At 43.2% G+C, this 20,121-nt stretch overlaps 1 protein-coding gene across 1 annotated transcript; it reads right to left on the bottom strand.

Moving 5' to 3' along the window:
* Positions 1-15,953: 15,953 nt before the first annotated feature.
* Positions 15,954-19,864, bottom strand: LOC142750599 (zona pellucida sperm-binding protein 3-like). Its single transcript, XM_075859597.1, has 8 exons — positions 19,424-19,864; positions 18,737-18,855; positions 17,938-18,041; positions 17,683-17,860; positions 17,492-17,612; positions 16,975-17,066; positions 16,736-16,869; positions 15,954-16,261 (listed from the first exon to the last, which is right to left on the bottom strand). Exons 1-8 carry the CDS (start codon positions 19,862-19,864, stop codon positions 15,954-15,956), a joined length of 1,497 nt encoding a protein of 498 aa, XP_075715712.1.
* Positions 19,865-20,121: the final 257 nt, after the last annotated feature.

Raw genomic sequence — 20,121 nt, 5'->3', positions numbered from 1 at the left:
ACAGGTTCGGTTGTTTACTTCAGATTCGAGAACTGCTTCAGAGACGGCGTTTTTTATATTTTTAATAAAGTGGTTAACAAGGGATGTGTGTTGGGGTTTATTTAAATATGAAAAAAAAACAGATAGACGTACAGAATTTTTTTTTTAACTTTATTATTACTACTTTAGTAATGGCCTCTGTGTCCATTACCAAGGTGAGGCTTAATGTTAGCTGGTGAACAGGTGAACCCTGACCTGCCATCGTTACCAGGGTGGCATCATTCGGCGGGGAAGGCTTAAACACCATGGCCCTTCCCCTTTCTGGTAATGCTAGGCTTCTGCTGTGGTGTTGAATCTGGCTAGTTCTGGGTGGTTGTAATGCTATATACAGGTAGTACTGTGTTGGGCACTCTCTACAGGTGTCTTTAATTAAAGGCCCCAGAAATGCCAAACTTCCCCCTTAGCATAAGTACAAGGCTGGGACCCTTTATCTAAGGCCCCATGCACACGACCGTAAAATCGTCCGTAATTACGGTCATATTGGTTTCAATGGCTGACGGACACACGAAGGTGTCCGTGCCATAGAAACTTGCTGGAAAAAAAAAAGGATGCGTCCTATTTTTTATTTTTACGGGCTGTGCTCCCATTATAGACGGCTGTTGGCTGTGCCCGTAGTTTCGGGTCATAATTACTGCACAGTCGTGTGCCTGGAGCCTGAGCCGATCATGTATGATACTGACTGCTGGGACCCTGTATCTCTGCAGACAGTATTAAATATGATATGCTGAGACCATTTATCCAATTCTATCCAGTGGTGTAGCGCTAGGGGCCGTAATCTTAGAGTTGCTGTGTCCGAGATAGATATGAGATAGATAAATAGATGGATATCAAGAAAGTTTGATCCGCACATTCCAACAAAATGAGAAAACCGTGTATACAGGTGCAAGAAAATTATTCAGCGGCTAAAAAGGGGGGCCGGGAAATGTGCTGTCTTTATCGGTGCTGAATAGAAACAGGGCGAGAATTAACAAAACGGTGGCTAATTTGTCCGGTTAAATGGGGGTTTGGTGGTTTGTCACAGGCCGTTGGAAACTAAGGGGTCCTATATTGGTAAGAATGGGGTTCACTTTGTCTGATGTGGGCCTTAATGTCTTGAATTTTTGGCTCTAGTTGGGCCTGGAAAAGAGTTTTCATGCTGGGGTGGGTCCTTGGCACCGGTAGGTTATGTTTATATATTGCAGTCTTAGACACAATATATTGGTTTTATTTTAAAAGTTATGATGGCGGTGGATTTGGGCTCCTCTAAGGGGCGGACCCTGGGCAGCGGGGTACAGAGTGGAGTTGCAGCGTACCCGTGGTGATGCCACTGTAGCTTACATGGTCATGACTTGTGGTTTAAGGGTATTGCTTCATTTATATTGGCTGTTGTCAAGGACTTAGCCACTTATTGGTAATATGGTAACTATGTTGTACTATGTTTACACTTGGATTTATATATCTTACTTGTGTCAAAAAGAAAACACTTAATAAAGCTGTGACGAGCACCTTCCAATGTTACTTATCAGTGTCAATGTGTATTTATTAGTTAGGAGGGTGTTTTGTTTGGCCCCTTGTCGCTTTTGCCGTCGTCATGTGTGACCATCGGCCGGCTGCATTCTATGATGTCACATCTGATGTATAATGCAGTCACCCGGAGCGCACACTCACTCTGCCTGAGAACACCGAGAATTGCATTAAAGAGGCTCTGTCACCAGATTTTGCAACCCCTATCTGCTATTGCAGCAGATAGGCGCTGCAATGTAGATTACAGTAACGTTTTTATTTTTTAAAAACGAGCATTTTTGGCCAAGTTATGACCATTTTTGTATTTATGCAAATGAAGCTTGCAAAAGTCCAACTGGGCGTGTTTACAGTAAAAGTCCAACTGGGCGTGTATTATGTGCGTACATCGGGGCGTTTTTACTTCTTTTACTAGCTGGGCGTTGTGCATAGAAGTGGATGATGCTGACGAATCAGCATCATCCACTTCTGTTTGTTAACACCCAGCTTCTGGCAGTGCAGACACACAGCGTGTTCTAGAGAGATCACGCTGTGACGTCACTCACTTCCTGCCCCAGGTCCTGCATCGTGTCGGCCACATCGGCACCGGAGGCTACAGTTGATTCTGCAGCAGCATCAGCGTTTGCAGGTAAGTAGCTACATCGACTTACCTGCTAACGCCGATGCTGCTGCAGAATCATCTGTAGCCTCTGGTGCCGATGTGTCCTCGCTCGTCTGACACGATGCAGGACCTGTGAGTGACGTCACAGCGTGATCTCTTCAGAACGCCCAGCTTCTGGCAGAAGTAAAAGTAGTAAACACACCCCGATGTAACACACATAATACACGCCCAGTTGGATTTTTACTTTAAACACGCCCAGTTGGACTTTAGCAACCCTCATTTGCATAAATACAAAAAAGGTCATAACTTGGCCAAAAATGCTCATTTTTTTTAAAATAAAAACGTTACTGTAATCTACATTGCAGCGCCGATCACATGCAATAGCAGATAGGGGTTGCAAAATCTGGTGACAGAGCCTCTTTAAACTGCTCCCATTCCAGTCCCTATCCCTCCCCTGCGCTGCCGCATCTTTTTAATACATTTTACATCAATGGGCGGCCATGGCTCTAAATGTCTATGGGGGTGACAACCGGCCCGGGGGGCACCACAGATAGCATAGTGATAACGCTCGGAGTACAGATAATGTAGTAGTGCTACCTGCAGAAAACAAGATACCACCAGAGATGTGGAGGGAGGCGGGAGAGCAGGAATCACTGGAGGTGAAAGACATGTTATGGGGAGAGGGGAGGTAACCACATGTACAGTGAACAGGACATTACACAAGCAGAATATAAGTGCTGGTAATGTGACTGCATATGAGACCGGGTTACAGAGACACTTCAGCTACAGACAGTACATTACTAATCAATCCATTTGCACACCGTTTCTAAAGATCGGAAAACCACTTTAATATCGGCCAGGTTGACAAAAATGACATTGTGTTTTACATATGACACAGGCCATTTTAATCCTACTTGGGAATTCTGTTTTAATAGAGAGTGGTCCTATGTTCAGGTTCCCCATCCCATGACCAGACTGGAGAGCGGTTACAAAGTCTCTCGCTCCGGAGGAACTGTCCTGTATTACACAGACAACACATTGATATGAATGGGCACTGTACAATGCTTAATACTCCCTGTGGGGGCGCTGCAGGGAAATTATACACTAACTACCAGGTAACCCAACAGACATCTGATTGTTTGGGTTCTCAGCAGGGGGACATTTTACAATCGGCTTATTGTCATGGGACCCTTCTAACACGTAGGGATCGTCCAAAGTGGAGAACTGCTTTAAAAACTTTTATTTTTTTGCATAATTTCTTTTTGTTAGAATTCTTCCCTAGACTTTCATCTGATCGGAGGGTGTCCTACTTCTGGGACCTCCAGCCATCAGCTTAATCTATGAGGGAATCCAGTATGAAATGTCCAGTTCCCTTGCAGTAAATAAACATTACACAGGACTCATTGATATGACTAGACTGTCTGTGTAATGTATGAATGTGTTTGGTCCTCCACAGTGAGGGGCGCTCTTTGTAGACTTTCTCCACTCTGGTCAGGAGATGAGGATCCGGAATACAAAATTCTCTAATATGGTGATTCAAAAATGTTTTTCTAAACTAGAAAACCCCTTTAATGGACTAAGGTCATACATATCGTAGACAATGCGGCTCCTATGGCGCTCTAGGTAATCCCTTTGGCTAGTTGGTGAAGGAACCTCTGCTGGACTCCACTCTACAGACAAACTACCTTGTAACCAAACAAAAAGGTAGAGAATTGGCTCAAGGATCTTTGAAAGAGCGTGAAGGAAACAAGAACCTGGCCCTACTGTCCCGGGTGGCATAACCTGGCACAGCAATGGGGAGCCCATAATGGTCTTTTGTTATGGTGTCTCCTCTATTGTATGTATGCCACTGACCATGAACAGATAGATGTACAGTTACCTTGTCTGTTATTTTCTGAGCCCATAAAGGGGTTTTCTTGTTTAGCTGGGAATCAGCCGGAGCAACTGATCAGTGCGGGGTCCAGGTGTCTGAGCCTCACCGATCATATACTGATGACCTATCCTGAGGCAGGTCATCAGTATGAAAAACCTGTCCATGCCCGAACAACCCCTTTAAGACATTGCCATCTATGAGCCAGAGAGGAGAGCAAAACTTGCCTACTTTGTTCCAGAAACAGTGCCACACTTGTCCATGGGTTGTGTCTGGTATTGCAGCTCAGCTCTATTGAAGTGAATACTCTATTTACTGCAATACCACAATGAACCTGTGGACTTGTATGGCGCTGTTTTTTATGATAGCAGCCATGTATTTCTAATCCTGCACAACCCCTTAAATGTGAATGGACATTGTATAACACCACATAGGTATCTGCAGAGAAATGAGCAGCCGCCCTCAGCTTCCCACAGCGATAAAGACTTTCATAGACCTCTTTATTCTGCTGAATATCACCCCCCCTGCCCAATAACTGTGTGATAACAGCCACGATCAATGTGCGAGAAGCAGATATAATAAAATATTAGATTTGTTTTTAATAGTGATCTATATATGAAAACACTTTACCACAAAGCCCTGAAAGCTCGGCTAGATACTAAACTCCACCACATGCTGAGAATAAGGACACAGGAGACTTGTTATATGGAAGAAGAGTCATTTTATTATATGTATTTTATATGTATATTATTCATGTGAAGGACATCCCTACACCTAAAGCTGTTGATCCAGAAGAAGGCAAAAAACCCTGGACACGTTTGGCCAATTAGTATCACAGGGGGAAAATTCCTTCTTGACCCCAGAAAATGGCGATCAGTTATAAACCCTGGATCAAAGCCGCTAATACTATTACTAGATGTGATACAGGATCGTCTGTCCTAGATCTATCACCCTGACTGCTGGTTACTAAGGACTGTGAGTGGTTGTGGATGTCCTGACCTGTGTAACTGTGTTATATAATGGTGAGGTATTAGTGTATATATTATAGTGAGGTACTAGTGTATATATTATAGTGAGGTACTAGTGTATATATTATAGTGAGGTATTAGTGTATATATTATAGTGAGGTACTAGTGTATATATTATAGTGAGGTACTAATTATATATTATAATGAAGTATTAGAGATTATAATATAGTGAGGTACTAGTGTATATATTATAGTGAGGTACTAGTGTATATATTATAGTGAGGTACTAATTATATATTATAATGAAGTATTAGAGATTATAATATAGTGAGGTACTAGTGTATATAGTATAGTGAGGTACTAGTGTATATATAATGGTGAGGTACTAGTGTATATATTATAGTGAGGTACTAGTGTATATAGTATAGTGAGGTACTAGTGTATATATTATAGTGAGGTATTAGTGTATATATTATAGTGAGGTACTAGTGTATATAATATAGTGAGGTACTAGTGTATATATTATAGTGAGGTATTAGTGTATATATTATAGTGAGGTACTAGTGTATATATTATAGTGAGGTACTAGTGTATATAATATAGTGAGGTATTAGTGTGTATATTATAGTGAGGTATTAGTGTATATATTATAGTGAGGTACTAGTGTATATATTATAGTGAGGTACTAGTGTATATATTATAGTGAGGTACTAGTGTGTATAATATAGTGAGGTACTAGTGTGTATATTATAGTGAGGTATTAGTGTGTATATAATAGTGAGGTATTAGTGTATATATAATAGTGAGGTACTAGTGTATATATTATAGTGAGGTACTAGTGTATATATTATAGTGAGGTACTAGTGTGTATGTTATAGTGAGGTACTAGTGTATATATTATAGTGAGGTATTAGTGTATATATTATAGTGCGGTACTAGACATTATAATATAGTGAGGTACTAGTGTATATATTATAGTGAGGTACTAGTGTATATATTATAGTGAGGTGCTAGTGTGTATATTATAGTGAGGTACTAGTGTATATATTATAGTGAGGTACTAGTGTATATATTATAGTGAGGTACTAGTGTATATATTATAGTGAGGTACTAGTGTATATATATTATAGTGCGGTACTAGACATTATAATATAGTGAGGTACTAGTGTATATATTATAGTGAGGTACTAGTGTATATATTATAGTGCGGTATTAGTGTATATAATATAGTGAGGTATTAGTGTATATAATATAGTGAGGTACTAGTGTATATATTATAGTGCGGTACTAGACATTATAATATAGTGAGGTACTAGTGTATATATTATAGTGAGGTACTAGTGTATATATTATAGTGAGGTATTAGTGTATATAATATAGTGAGGTGCTAGTGTATATATTATAGTGAGGTACTAGTGTATATATTATAGTGCGGTACTAGTGTATATATTATAGTGCGGTATTAGTGTATATAATATAGTGAGGTACTAGTGTATATATTATAGTGCGGTACTAGACATTATAATATAGTGAGGTACTAGTGTATATATTATAGTGAGGTACTAGTGTATATAATATAGTGAGGTACTAGTGTATATAATATAGTGAGGTACTAGTGTATATATTATAGTGAGGTACTAGTGTATATATTATAGTGAGGTACTAGTGTATATATTATAGTGCGGTACTAGACATTATAATATAGTGAGGTATAGCTCTTCCCACATTCAAAAAATTGGGTGTGGCTTAGCAAGAAGGGGCAGGGCCAACCCTGGCCAACAAATTTACATTAATTTATGCAAGATATTGACGTAAATTATAGTAAAAATAGACAGCAACCCGTAGCTGGCAGAGATTTCAGATTGTAGCGCACATCACACCTGTAGGGAGACGCCTTTTTAGTAAATTTGCCACATCTTGCTCCAGGGCTCTTCTGTCAGAAAAGTGACGTATGAAAAGTCTGTATTAGTAAATCTGGGCCTTAGTATTTATATTATAGTGAAGTAATAGAATATAAATACTAATGTCTCACCATTATATTATAGTTCAGTATTAACATTTATATTAGGGCCTATTCACATCATGTGTTTTCCTTCCCTCAAAGGCATACGTCAGGTGGAGTCCCGTAGTATACCTCCGACAGAAGGCAGCAGCGTATCCCAATGTATAGATATACAGTGGGATATGTCCCCCAAACTCACCGGGCACAGCACTACTTTAAGCGATGAGCCAGTTTAAGTCCATGAAGTCACTGTTCATACATGGAAAGTGATGTCCGGGGCTTTCAGTTATGGAGTCCCCGGCAATAGCATCGCAAGCACTCTGGCTGGAAAATCCTGTCTTGGGAACTCCCATTCCGTCACTGTTCATATAAAAACAATGAAGTTAGGAGCTTAAAAAAAAAAAAATTCCACGGCCAGAGCGTGAGCAACTCTCTTGCCGGAGATTCCGCTCCTGAAGGCGTCCCTGACATCACTATCCATGTATGCGAGAGTGACGTCAGGAGCTTTAAGACAGCAAAATCCTCAGCCAGAGTGCCGGCAGCATTCTGGCCGGTAATTCCGCTTCTGATAAAGCCCCTGACTACACTGTCCATAATGGACAAAGACGTCAGAAGCTTTAAGAAACCGGAATCCCCATCCAGAGCGGCGGCGATGCTCTTGCCATGAAATCCACTCCTGGAGGAGTTCCTGATGTCACTGTCCATATATGGACAGTGATGTCAGGAGCTTTAGGATGCCGAATTCCTCTGCCAGATCGTCGACAACGCTCTGGAAAGGAATTCTGCTCCTGATAGAGCCCCCGATGTCACTGTTCATTAATGGACAGTGACATCAGGAGCTTTAAGACGCCGGAATCCCCAGCCAGATCATAGGCAAACCTCTGGCCGGAGATTTCGCTCCTAAAGGAGTCCATGACATCACTGTCCAAATATGAACAGTGACGTCAGGAGCTTCAAGAAGCTGGAATCCCTGCCAGAGCGACAACAACGCTTTGGCTGGGGACTCCGCTTCTGATAGAGTCCCTGACATCACTGTCCATACATGGAGAGTGATGTCAGGAGCTTTAGGATGTTGAATTCCTCTGCCAGATAGTCGGCAAAGCACTGGCCAGGAATTTCGCTCCTGATAGAGCCCCTGATGTCACTGTCCATTAATGCACAGTGACGTCAGGAGCTTTAAGATGCCGGAATCCCCAGCCAGAGCATCGGCAAAGCTCCCGCCAGTGATTCCGCTCCTAAAATAGTCCAAGACGTCACTGTCCATATATGGACAGTGATGTCAGGAGCTTCAATAAGCCGAAATCCCAGCCACAGCGACGGCATCATTCTGGCTAGGGATTCCGCTCCTGGAAGAGTCCCTGACGTCACTGTTCATACAGTGGACAGTGATGTCAGGAGCTTTAAGATGCCGAAATCCTTGGCCAGAGCGTTGACAATGCTGTGGCCGAGAATTCTGCTACTATTAAGTCCCTGATGTCACTGTACATATATGGACAGTGAAGTCTGGAGCTTTAAGAAGCCAGAATCCCTGGCAAGAGAGACAGCAACACTCTAGACAGAGATTTCCTTACAGGAGGTGCCCCTGCTGTCACTGTGCATATATGCACAGTGAAGTCAGGAGCTTTAAGAAACCGGAATCCCTGGCCCGAGGGACGGCAATGCTCTGGCCAGAGATTCAGCTCCAGGAAGTGCCCCTGACGTCACTGCCCATGTATGGAGTGATATTAGGAGCTTTAGGATGCCAAATTCCTCGGCAACGCACTGGCCAGGAATTCCGCTCCTGATAGAGCCCCTGATGTTACTGTCCATTAATGGACTGTGACGTCAGCAGGTTTAAGATGCCAGGAATCCTAGCCAGAGTGGCAGCATCATTCTAGCTAGATTTAAGATGACAAAATCCTCGGCCAGAGCGTCGGCAATGCTCTGTTCGGGAATTCGGCTACTATTAAGTCACTGACGTCACTGTATATATATGGACAGTGAAGTCAGGAGCTTTAAGAAGCCAGAATTTCTGGCAAAAGAGACGGCAACGCTCTGGCCAGAGATTTCCTTACAGGAGGTGCCCCTGACGTCACTGTACATATATGGACAGTGAAGTTATAAGCTTTAAGTAGCCGGAATACCTGGCCAGAGAGACGGCAACGCTCTGGCCAGAGATTCTGCTCCAGGAGTTGCTCCTTATGTCACTATCCATATATAGAGTGATGTCAGGAGCTTTAGTATGCCAAATTCCTCGGCCAGATCGTCGGAAACACTCTGGAAAGGAATTCCGCTCCTGATAGAGCCCCTGATGTCACTGCTTATTAATGGAGCTCCAAAAATCCGTAATCCCAGCCAGAGCAGCAGCAATACTCTGTCTGGGGATTCTGCTGCTGGAGTAGCCCCTCACGTCACTGTCCATATATGGACAGTGATGTCAGGAGCTTTAAGATGTGGAAATTCTCTGATAAAGCATCGGTAGCGCTTTGGCCGGGAATTCCGCTCCTGGTAGAGCCCCTGACCTCACTATCCATTTATAGACAATAGGTATAGCAAGGAAAAGAAGCAACACACAGTTTTAGCTGCTCAATGCACCCTTTGTCAAGCATTGAGCAGCTGAAACGTCACACCCTTATAAATATGGGTGAATAAAAACTGCTTTTGGATACTTTCAATTTGGAGTGCTGCCTCTTTTCCTTGCTATACCTATGTTTGAAGGATTTACAAGTCGTATACCTGGAGGCTTGCAACCAATTGACCCTTGCGTGGTCTAGCTCTGCTGTGCTGCTCTTACCGTCAGGTTTGCATATATGGACAATGACATCAGAAGCTTTAAGACGCTCTTGCCAGGAATTCCGCTCCTGAAGGAGTCCCTGACGTTACTGTCCATATATGGAGAGTAATCTCAGGAGCTTTAGGATGCCAAATTCCTCAGCCATATCGTCGTCAACGCTCTGGAAAGGAATTCCGCTCCTGACAGAGCTCCTGATGTCACTGTCCATTAATGGACAGTGATGTCAGGAGCTTTAAGATGCCGGAATCACCAGCCAGAGCGGCGGCAACACTCTGACTAGGGATTCCGCTTTAGACGGCAACGCTCTGGCCGGGATTTTCAATACTGTAGAGTCCCTGACGTCACTGTCCATATATCACCAGTATCGTTAGAACGAAGCTTTAAGGAGCTGGAATCCCCGGCCAGAGCGTTATCAACTCTCTAGCTGGAAATTCATCTATTGGTAGAATCCATGACATCCATGTCCACATATGGACAGTGACATCAGGAGCTTTAAGATGCCGGAATCAAAGCCAGAGTATCGGCAATGCTCTGGTCGGAGATTCCGCTCCTGAAGTAGTCCATGACATCACTGTCCATATATGGACAGTGATGCCAGGAGCTTTAAGATGTCAGAACACCCTGTAAAAGTGTCAGAAAAGCTCTGGCCAGACATTCCGCACCAGAAAAAGTCCATGACGTCATCATCCATATCTGGACAATGACATCAGGAGCATTAAGATACCAGAATCCCCAGCCATAGCAGAGGCAACGCTCTGGCTGGGGTTTTCGCTCCAGGACGAATCCATAACAACACTATCCATATATGGGCAGTGATGTCAGGAGCTTAAAGATGGCAACATTTCCAGCCAGAGCATCGGCAGTGCTCTGGCCGGAAATTTCGCTCCTGAAGCAGTCCATGACGTCACTGTTCATAAATGGACAGTGGCGTCAGGAGCTTCAATATGCTGGAATTCCCGACTAGAGCAGCGGCAACGCTCTGACCAGGGACTCCGCTATTGAAAGTTTCCTGACGTCATTGTCTACATATGGATATTAATGTTAGGAGCTTGAAGATGTCGGAATCCGTGGTCGGGGATTTTTCTCCTGAAGAAGCCCCGAATGTCACTGTCCATATATACACAGTGATGCCGTGGGCTTTAAGGTATGAAATCCCCTGGCCAGAGCATTGGAAATTGGAGGAGTCTTTATTTAGGGGGAGTATGGTCAGTGGCCTTTGTTAAGGGAGAGTCTGGTCTGTGGTTTGTTTTTCTGAGGGTAGTCTGGTCTTGGGTCTGTATTAAGAAGTAGTCTGGTCTAGGTTCTAGGGATAGTCTGGTCTGTAGATTGTATTAGAGGGATTATCTGATCTGGGGTCTGTAATTAAGACCTTATTCACACGAATGTGTGCGTATTGCGTGTGCAAAAAACGCTGTGTTTTGCGCGTGCAGAAGGTCCGTGTGGCATCTGTATATGGTGCGTGGCTGCGTGATTTTCGCGCAGCCGGCATCATAATGACACTCCCTTTTTATGTGACGACACAGTAAAGAAGGAGGGGATTTTATATTTCCCTTCTCTTCTTTACCAGCTGTAGCGCGAATCACGTGCGTCATCCAGAAGTGCTTCCATGCGCGATTTGCACGCACCCATTGACTTCAATGGGTGCGTGCTGCGTGAAACATGGGCAAGTATAGGACATGTCGTGAGTTTTAGGCAGCGCACATACGCTGTGTGAAAATCACTGACAGTCTCAGCGGCCCCATTCACTAACATAGGTCCCTGCGGTACGCGTGAAAATCAGGCGCGTATCACGGACGTATAACACTTTCATGTTAATAAGGCCTAAGGGTAGTCTAGTCTGAGGTCTGTATTATAAAGTAGTCTGGTCTAGGGTCTGTATTTATGGATGGTCTTGTCTGCAGTTTGTATTAGGAGGATAGTCTTGTCTGGGGTCTTTATTTGGTGGAGTCTGGTTTGGGGTCTTTAGGAGAATGTTCTCTGCAGTATATAGTAAGAGGATAGTCTGGTCTGGGGTCTGTAGTAAGAGGATAGTCTGGTCTGGGGTCTGTAGTAAGAGGATAGTCTGGTCTGGGGTCTGTAGTAAGAGGATAGTCTGGTCTGGGCTCTGTAGTAAGAGGATAGTCTGGTCGGGGGTCTGTAGTAAGAGGATAGTCTGGTCTGGGGTCTGTAGTAAGAGGATAGTCTGGTCTGGGGTCTGTAGTAAGAAGATAGTCTGGTCTGAGGTCTGTAGTAAGAGAATAGTCTGGTCTGAGGTCTGTAGTAAGAGAATAGTCTGGTCTGAGGTTTGTAGTAAGAGGATAGTCTGGTCTGGGGTCTGTAGTAAGAGGATAGTCTGGTCTGGGGTCTGTAGTAAGAGGATAGTCTGGTCTGGGGTCTGTAGTAAGAGGATAGTCTGGTCTGGGGTCTGTAGTAAGAGGATAGTCTGGCGGTGTTAATATATTTTGTATGTGGGGTGTTCGTGTTATTCTACCTAATGTTGATACAATAAAGTGCGGCTCCTCCTTCTGCGCCGGCGGCTGCGAATAATAGACGTTCGGGGAGGCGGAGCTTCATATATTCGGTCTTGATTCCTCGGCAAATATGAAAATATGATGATCGGAGCCGAACTGTAAACAACACAAAGCATGCAAAATCCCCCCAGATGCATTGTGATGTCACACTGGGGCCCAGGAGAATTGTGGGAAACAAAATGGCTGTGTTGCCTGTAGCAACCAATCACATTTCATGTTTCATGTTTTCAGTGCAGTGTAGGACATGAAAGCTGTATTCTGATTGGTTGCTGTGCTTAACTCCACCCCCTTTTTGCCAGCACTAGTTCTAGTATGTTATAATAATAACAGCCATATTGATGATGATGATAAAATATACATATTTACTGGTGTAACAGGAGCTTCTCTATATCGGTCGTGGGAAGTGCAGGAGAAAAGCGTTGGGCGCCATGGCAACTAATTAGCTCTTATTTTCTCGCAGCCTCTTGGAAATTGAAAGCAGCTTCCTGATTGGTTTGTGCAGGTCACATGTCCTCTCTTCCATTGCTCTACTTCTGGGGCTGTCTGCATATGAAAACTTATAACCAACTGGTGTCCAGATAATGAAATAACCCCCGAATAATTACCCTCCGACACTCGGCTTCTGTGAATGTGGGGGTGACCCGGGGGGGGGGCGCAGCTTTATTAATTAGATTAATTAACTAACATTTTGTTAATCTGATCAAAATATCAAAACTCTAAATGACCTTAAACAGCGGCCAATGAAAACCCGTATGTCGCCCATCCCAAGGACGTGGCGGTAAATACCCTCCTAATACCGCCAGCCGTGACCGACCATCATACAGCAAAATATACCATCAAGACGCCGCCGCCGCGCCACAAATAACAGCGTGACAGAAAATCTCTGCATTTTAATATTGGTTTTTTTTATACACAGAATATCACGCCAAAAACCACGAACCATGAACCGCGTCCACGGCAGGTTGTTATTGTTCTTTGTGTGGTTCCCATATATATTTTTTTAAAGAGACGGCGAAAGCAAAATTAGACCGGATTCACACAAGTGTGTGCGTTTTTCCAGCGCAAAAGGTCCATAACAGCTCCGTGTGTCAGCAACGTATGATGCGTGGCTGCGTGATTTTCGCGCAGCCGCCATCATTATGACACTCTGTTTGTATGTTTGTAGCACGTGGTGTTTTTCTGTTTTCATGTATAGTTTTTACTGCTGTTGCGCGAATCACACGCGTCACCCAGAAGTGTTTCCGTGTGCTGCGCGTGATTTTCACGGACCCATTGACTTCACTCGTATTGTGTTACTATCTACATGGACACTGGTGTTTTCAGGTGGCTGCTACAGAGAAAACTCTAACGAAAAAAATTCATAATTTTTTTTTTTTTAGGTCCATGAAAAATGGAAGGCAAATGTCGGTGAAAAATGGTCAGACGTCCGGGAAATGGATTCAAATTTTGAGACACATTGATACAAAACAGCCATAAAAAAAACTGATGGTTGATCCGATGTTAGCCCTCTTATCCACTCACAGCGAGTGTGAGTGTGTATATAAATATATACACACACACACACACACACACACACACACACACACACACACACACAAAAGTTTAGGGTCACTTAGAAATTTCCTTATTTTTGAAAGAAAAGCAGGTTTTTTTTCAATGAAGATAACATTAAATTTATCAGAAATACACTCTATACATTGTTAATGTGCTAAATGACTATTCTAGCTGCAAACGTCTGGTTTTTAATGCAATATCTACATAGGTGTATAGAGGCCCATTTCCAGCAACCATCACTCCAGTGTTCTAATGGTACATTGTGTTTGCTAACTGTGTTAGAAGGCTAATGGATGATTAGAAAACACTTGAAACCCTTGTGCAATTATGTTAGCACCGCTGTAAACAGTTTTGCTGTTTAGAGGAGCTATAAAACTGACCTTCCTTTGAGCTAGTTCAGAATCTGGAGCATTACATTTGTGGGTTCGATTAAACTCTCCAAATGGCTAGAAAAAGAGAGCTTTCATGTGAAACTCGACAGTCTATTCTTGTTCTTAGAAATGAAGGCTATTCCATGCGAGAAATTGCCAAGAAACTGAATATTTCCTACAACGGTGTGTACTACTCCCTTCAGAGGACAGCACAAACAGGCTCTAACCAGAGTAGAAAGAGAAGTGGGAGGCCCCGCTGCACAACTGAGCAACAAGACAAGTACATTAGAGTCTCTAGTTTGAGAAATAGACGCCTCACAGGTCCTCAACTGGCAGCTTCATTAAATAGTACCCGCAAAACACCAGTGTCAACGTCTACAGTGAAGAGGCGACTCCGGGATGCTGGCCTTCAGGGCAGAGTGGCAAAGAAAAAGCCATATCTGAGACTGGCTAATAAAAGGAAAAGATTAATATGGACAAAAGCACACAGACATTTGACAGAGGAAAATTGGAAAAAAGTGTTATGGACAGACAAATCGAAGTTTGAGGTGTTTGGATCACACAGAAGAACATTTGTGAGACGCAGAACAACTGAAAGGATGCTGGAAGAGTGCCTGACGCCATCTGTCAAGCATGGTGGAGGTCATGTGATGGTCTGGGGTTGCTTTGGTGCTGGTAAAGTGGGAGATTTGTACAAGGTAAAAGGGATTTTGAATAAGGAAGGCTATCACTCCATTTTGCAACACCATGCCATACCCTGTGGACAGCGCTTGATTGGAGCCAATTTCATCCTACAACAGGACAATGACCCAAAGCACACCTCCAAATTATTCAAGAACTATTTAGGGAAGAAGCCGGCAGCTGGTATTCTATCTGTAATGGAGTGGCCAGCACAGTCACCAGATCTCTACATATATATTTATCTATAGGTAGAGAAAAGCAGCACTCTGCGACAGATTCCAACACGGAGATGGTGCAAGCAGGTAATCCAGATCCGTGGATTATAAAACATAAACTAAAGAAATCCCACAGCACTCCGATGGTTCCAAAAAGTATGTGATTTATTCAGTCAACAGCTGCAACGTTTCCGTCCTGCTATAGGACCTTTTTCAAGCATGAAATAGGTCCTATAGCAGGACGGAAACGTTGCCGCTGTTGACTGAATAAATCACATACTTTTGGAACCATCGGAGTGCTGTGGTATTTCTTTATATATATATATATATATTTTTCTTAGAGAAGCTTTCTACGGCCGAATATATACACAGGAAGGTGTCCGGCCATAGAGAGGAACGGGTCCGTAATTATGGACTAAGAGGCCTTAGTCAGCAGGAAGTTCAGTACAGCCCCTTAATCAAAGTGACAGGGAGCTACATACAGAGCCTTATCTATGCATAGTGTATACCGTTACACTCAATCCTAATCTAGGCTTCCAGCAGTACAATAGAGCAGTCATTAACTACCAACTAAGGAGATGACTCGGATAACTGTCTCAGTCTGAACAGCAAAGCTCACTTGATCTGCAAATAGGAGAGGTCAGTTTGTTTTTTTATAGATTCCATATGAATGAAAAAGTCTAACTTCCTCCATAGCAACATGCAGTATGAGCCTATGGGAGACATGTTATTAATTCATACAACAGGAATGTGCAAAAACCAACCTACTGTATTTTAAGAGGTTGCTAGCCAGGCTTACTCAACCTCAACACCGGATAGAGAATGCAGTCAACGTGTATGAATACCGCCATACCACAGAGGCAAATTACTCATTTGAATACAGTTGGACACTTTAAAGACCCAAGAAAAAAACAAGAATTAACCAAACAGTTTATTTCTATGCAGAGTCTTTGCGGGAAAATCTCTAGAAGACGTTTTCCGAACATTGTAAGAGCGACGGCAACAACTACAGAACTGACAGACCCGATGGCCACCAGCACCCACAGCTGTAGAGGTTTATGTCCTGCTGTCATTTTGGAAGCTTGGGCATTTCTTGCTCCGGAGATCTGGTCAGGCTTGTCTCCAGTCACTAGAAGAGGAGCCAGTGTGGCCAGACCACGTTTCTCTACAGGAGAATCTGGTGGAACAAAGAATTGTAGACCAATAAGCAATCACAACAATAATATGTTTAGAGATCTATACTGAGACCAATATCATGTACAACAGTGGTCATCAACTATTACAAAACCTTGGCATACTCTTGCATCTAAGCCTTAATACCTGCACCAGGTTGGACACCACTAGTCTAGCCAAACACAAAAAATTAGCATAGGAGGTCTAGGAGAACGTACTCTACCAAACAATGATAGTCTTACACACTTTTAAATATTTGTGACAAAAATAGGTTATAACATAATTAATTAGGTTTATGCTAGTTCGGCACCAGCAAGATTCCGCCTTAATAACCAAAAAAATAAAATTATGACTAAAGCTCAGGCATATATCATGCACCTCAGTTTCACAGCACATTCAGCTAGTGCCCAATCCAATGCATAGTCCAACATCTTGGTACTTCATTCTAATTAGGGAGGTCTAAGGACAATGAACTCACCAACATCTCTCTTCCCAAATCCTCTAAATCTTCCAAGTGAGGAGCCCCATGTCATTCTCTGTCCTGAAGCTGTAGCACAGTTCCTGGTGGTGCAGCACTGGCAGATCCCACTTGATCCTTCCACAGGTGACCAACTAAAACAGACCAAGATTTAACACCTTTAAATACATACCATTGTAGTCCAAGACAACATCAGGTGTTGTGGAGCAAAGACACACACCCTTTGTATGTAGTCTTACCTGCTAGTAGCCTTGTTGTAGGAGCAGGCCTTGTTCACCGGATCAGGGGTCTGCTTGAGGTCAGCAGCTCTCAGAGAACATGTGATATAGATCTAGGACAACAGACAAGTGACCACTTTGACATTAACTGTAAAAGACCTAATACTTAATCCTCATATCCTCCCACTTTCATAGTACCACTTTATATACTAATTCTCATTACATTTTAGGGATTTAGGTCACATACTCAAATTCCGATAAACACTACAGGATAAAATTAGAGGAAGTTACAAACTTTTATAGGCGGACAAAATGGTCCATGATCATGGGCCCCTCCTCAAAGACCAAGCATGGAAAATAAGTTCTACACATGTTCACCAGTTGTGTATAGTAATAATTCAGCCCCTTTGGTATTGCAGCAGGACTCCATTGAAGTAAACATTCTGTGGGGCCATTTTTTGTAATGGCGGTCATGTTAATTTAATCCTGAATAAGAAGTTACATGCTGGCACAATGTGGTTTAAGTAAAAGCCCTCACCGTAGATACATCACTGTCCGTGAACCTGAAGGCATCAACCATGAAGCGAAGATTCTCAGCTTGTGGTTTTGGGGAGACAAATACTGAAGAGGAATCTTCTTGCATACCATCCATCAAGCACCTGTAGGACAGAGTTGGTTTAGATAATGGGCCCCTTGAGGATTAGTACAGTATTGTTGATAGAAACTCACCCATTGTTGGAGATAATCTCATAACGGGGATTGGAGGTCACGTCTGGAGTAATGGTGGCCACACAGCTGTCGACAAACAGGGTCATCGGGACATGGTTCTGAACATCCAAAGTGGCTTCAATGTAGAACATGTCACCAAGCTGGAAGACCAGTGATGAACTGGGAGCATTCCAGTCCGCTGAAGATAAAATACTGGGGTATTAGCATAGGTCAGGAGTCTCTGCACCACGATCCTACTGCTGGAAAGAGGCTTACCAGTCATTAGACGCAAGGAGAAGACCAGCCGCTCTTCTGTGGTCACCGTGGTACTGAATGGAATCCATGTTGGCTTGACTGCATTGCTGCTCACATTGCCATGTCTAGAGAGGTTGAAAGAAGTTGTTAAACAGATTTACTAGAACGGAGTACTTTGAACATATCCGGTGGGCCTTTGCACTAAATTGTCATGAAATGGAGACTAGCTGCTTGAAGTTAAAGACCCAACTACTTAAAAAAAAAACAAAAAAAAACAACACAAGAAAAATTGGACAACCATACAAGGTAAATCAACTACAGATGACCATTACACCCATGGATCCATATTTAAATGGTTAACAGTTTCCAACCTTGTTTAGGCAAGTCAAATCTCAAATTTACCTTCCCTTATGACCTCTTGAAGACCACTCCAATGTCAGTAGATCTTCGCCCTATTGCAACAAAGAAGTCAAACTTCTATCAAAAGTGTCTCCCGGAACAGAAAAATTGCAAGCTCGGCCAAGTGGGCGTACGTGAAGATGGCGGAAATTTCGTCTGGCCAGAAGCTAAGTCACGTGTATTGTCAGCTTTACTCAGTTTCCCTGAACCAGTCACTTAGGGGACAACAGCATTGACCTCCATGAAGTGTTAGGAAGAGTATTAGGGGGGCATTTACTTACTAGACCATTCTGAAGGATATCATGGACCACTGAGCCAAATTAACTTTTAAGAGAGAGTGTCCCACTTTTCCAAGGAACCTTACTAGTTTAAGCTCTCAAAAACAAATGCCTGTAGAGACAGCCTACTGGTATTGACTCACCTTGGGTAGTAACACTGGATGGGAACAACAGCAGAGTTAGACCTAATAATTGGCACATTGCTGGAGGAAGTGGGGGTGTAGCGCAAGTTGGACGTGTAGATCAGCCAGTCAGAGGTCATCTTAAACAAGACATCACAAGATTAGTCAACTGGATTATGCTTCAGGGAATGGGAGGGTGGTATCTGGAGGAGCTTCATACTAAAAGCGTGGGTGTTCTCTTTAATAGCAAGATGTACAAGAATTAAACAAGCTCCCTTGTACTACACCATTATATGAATTGCCATCTGGCAGAAAGTTACAGATCAGAGATGGAAGATGACAGATGCCTAATAGAACTCCATATCCTATGCATGGCAACAGCTTTCGGTTACGGACTACCAGATCTTTGCCTAGTTTTCTACAAAAAAAACAGGAATATCCCAAACACTGCATTAAGAATACCAAATTGACTATAGCGCACAAAGCACCAAAGAAATTCAGCTCTGCTATATCTGTTACAGGTAGGACTGACAATAGTAAGACAAGAAAATACATTGCACAATCTCCTTCAGAACAGCAGCTCTATACCTAGACTCCACCTAATGTGTCCCACCATACATAATACAAAATATATTTCCCACATGATGATCAGGTAAAACAAGAAACAGAAGAAATGGTTTTACAAACTGAAGTTACTACTCCACTTACCTCCAGGCTGCTCCCACATTCTTGAAGGCCATTTGCAAAAACCACAGTAGTATCTGTAGTCTGCAGTCCAGGTCGGCAGGAACCCAGGGTCAGGTCTGAGGGCTTCACCAGCTTTCCATTCCCATAGAAGTCTCTGGTCACCATCACCACCAGCCTGTCCTCACCGCACTGCACACTGATAGGGGAGTTTGGAGATTGTGTAAGCTGTCGTGGCTGGAATTCTCCCACATACCGGGAGCCCCATCCAGTCTGAGCTGAAGACCAAGGGTTTCCCCTAGGAGGGCCCACTCCAGACACAGGTTGTCCAAGTCCTCTAGAAGATCCCCATCCAGGCTGATAATTCCACCACCTAGGGTCTGACTGGCGCTGGTGTCTAACCAAGGAACTGCTAAACCCTGGCCCATAGAGAAGAACCACTAACAACCAACTCCACAGCTCCATCCTGACTGCAGAAGAAGTAACACAAGGAGAGAGTGGAGGAAGAAGAACTTTACACTCCACGCATCACATAGTTATACCTTCACATGGAGCAGAACTTTATACTCCACCCATCACATAGTCATACCTTCACATGGAGCAGAACTTTATACTCCACCCATCACATAGTCATACCTTCACATGGAGCAGAACTTTATACTCCACCCATCACATAGTCACACCTTCACATGGAGTAGAACTTTATACTCCACCCATCACAT

This window comes from Rhinoderma darwinii, chromosome 3 (assembly GCF_050947455.1).
Source record: "Rhinoderma darwinii isolate aRhiDar2 chromosome 3, aRhiDar2.hap1, whole genome shotgun sequence".
NCBI classification, from domain to species: Eukaryota; Metazoa; Chordata; class Amphibia; order Anura; family Rhinodermatidae; genus Rhinoderma; species Rhinoderma darwinii.
Note: the sequence above shows the minus strand (reverse complement) of the source record. Positions and strands in the feature narration are given on the sequence as shown.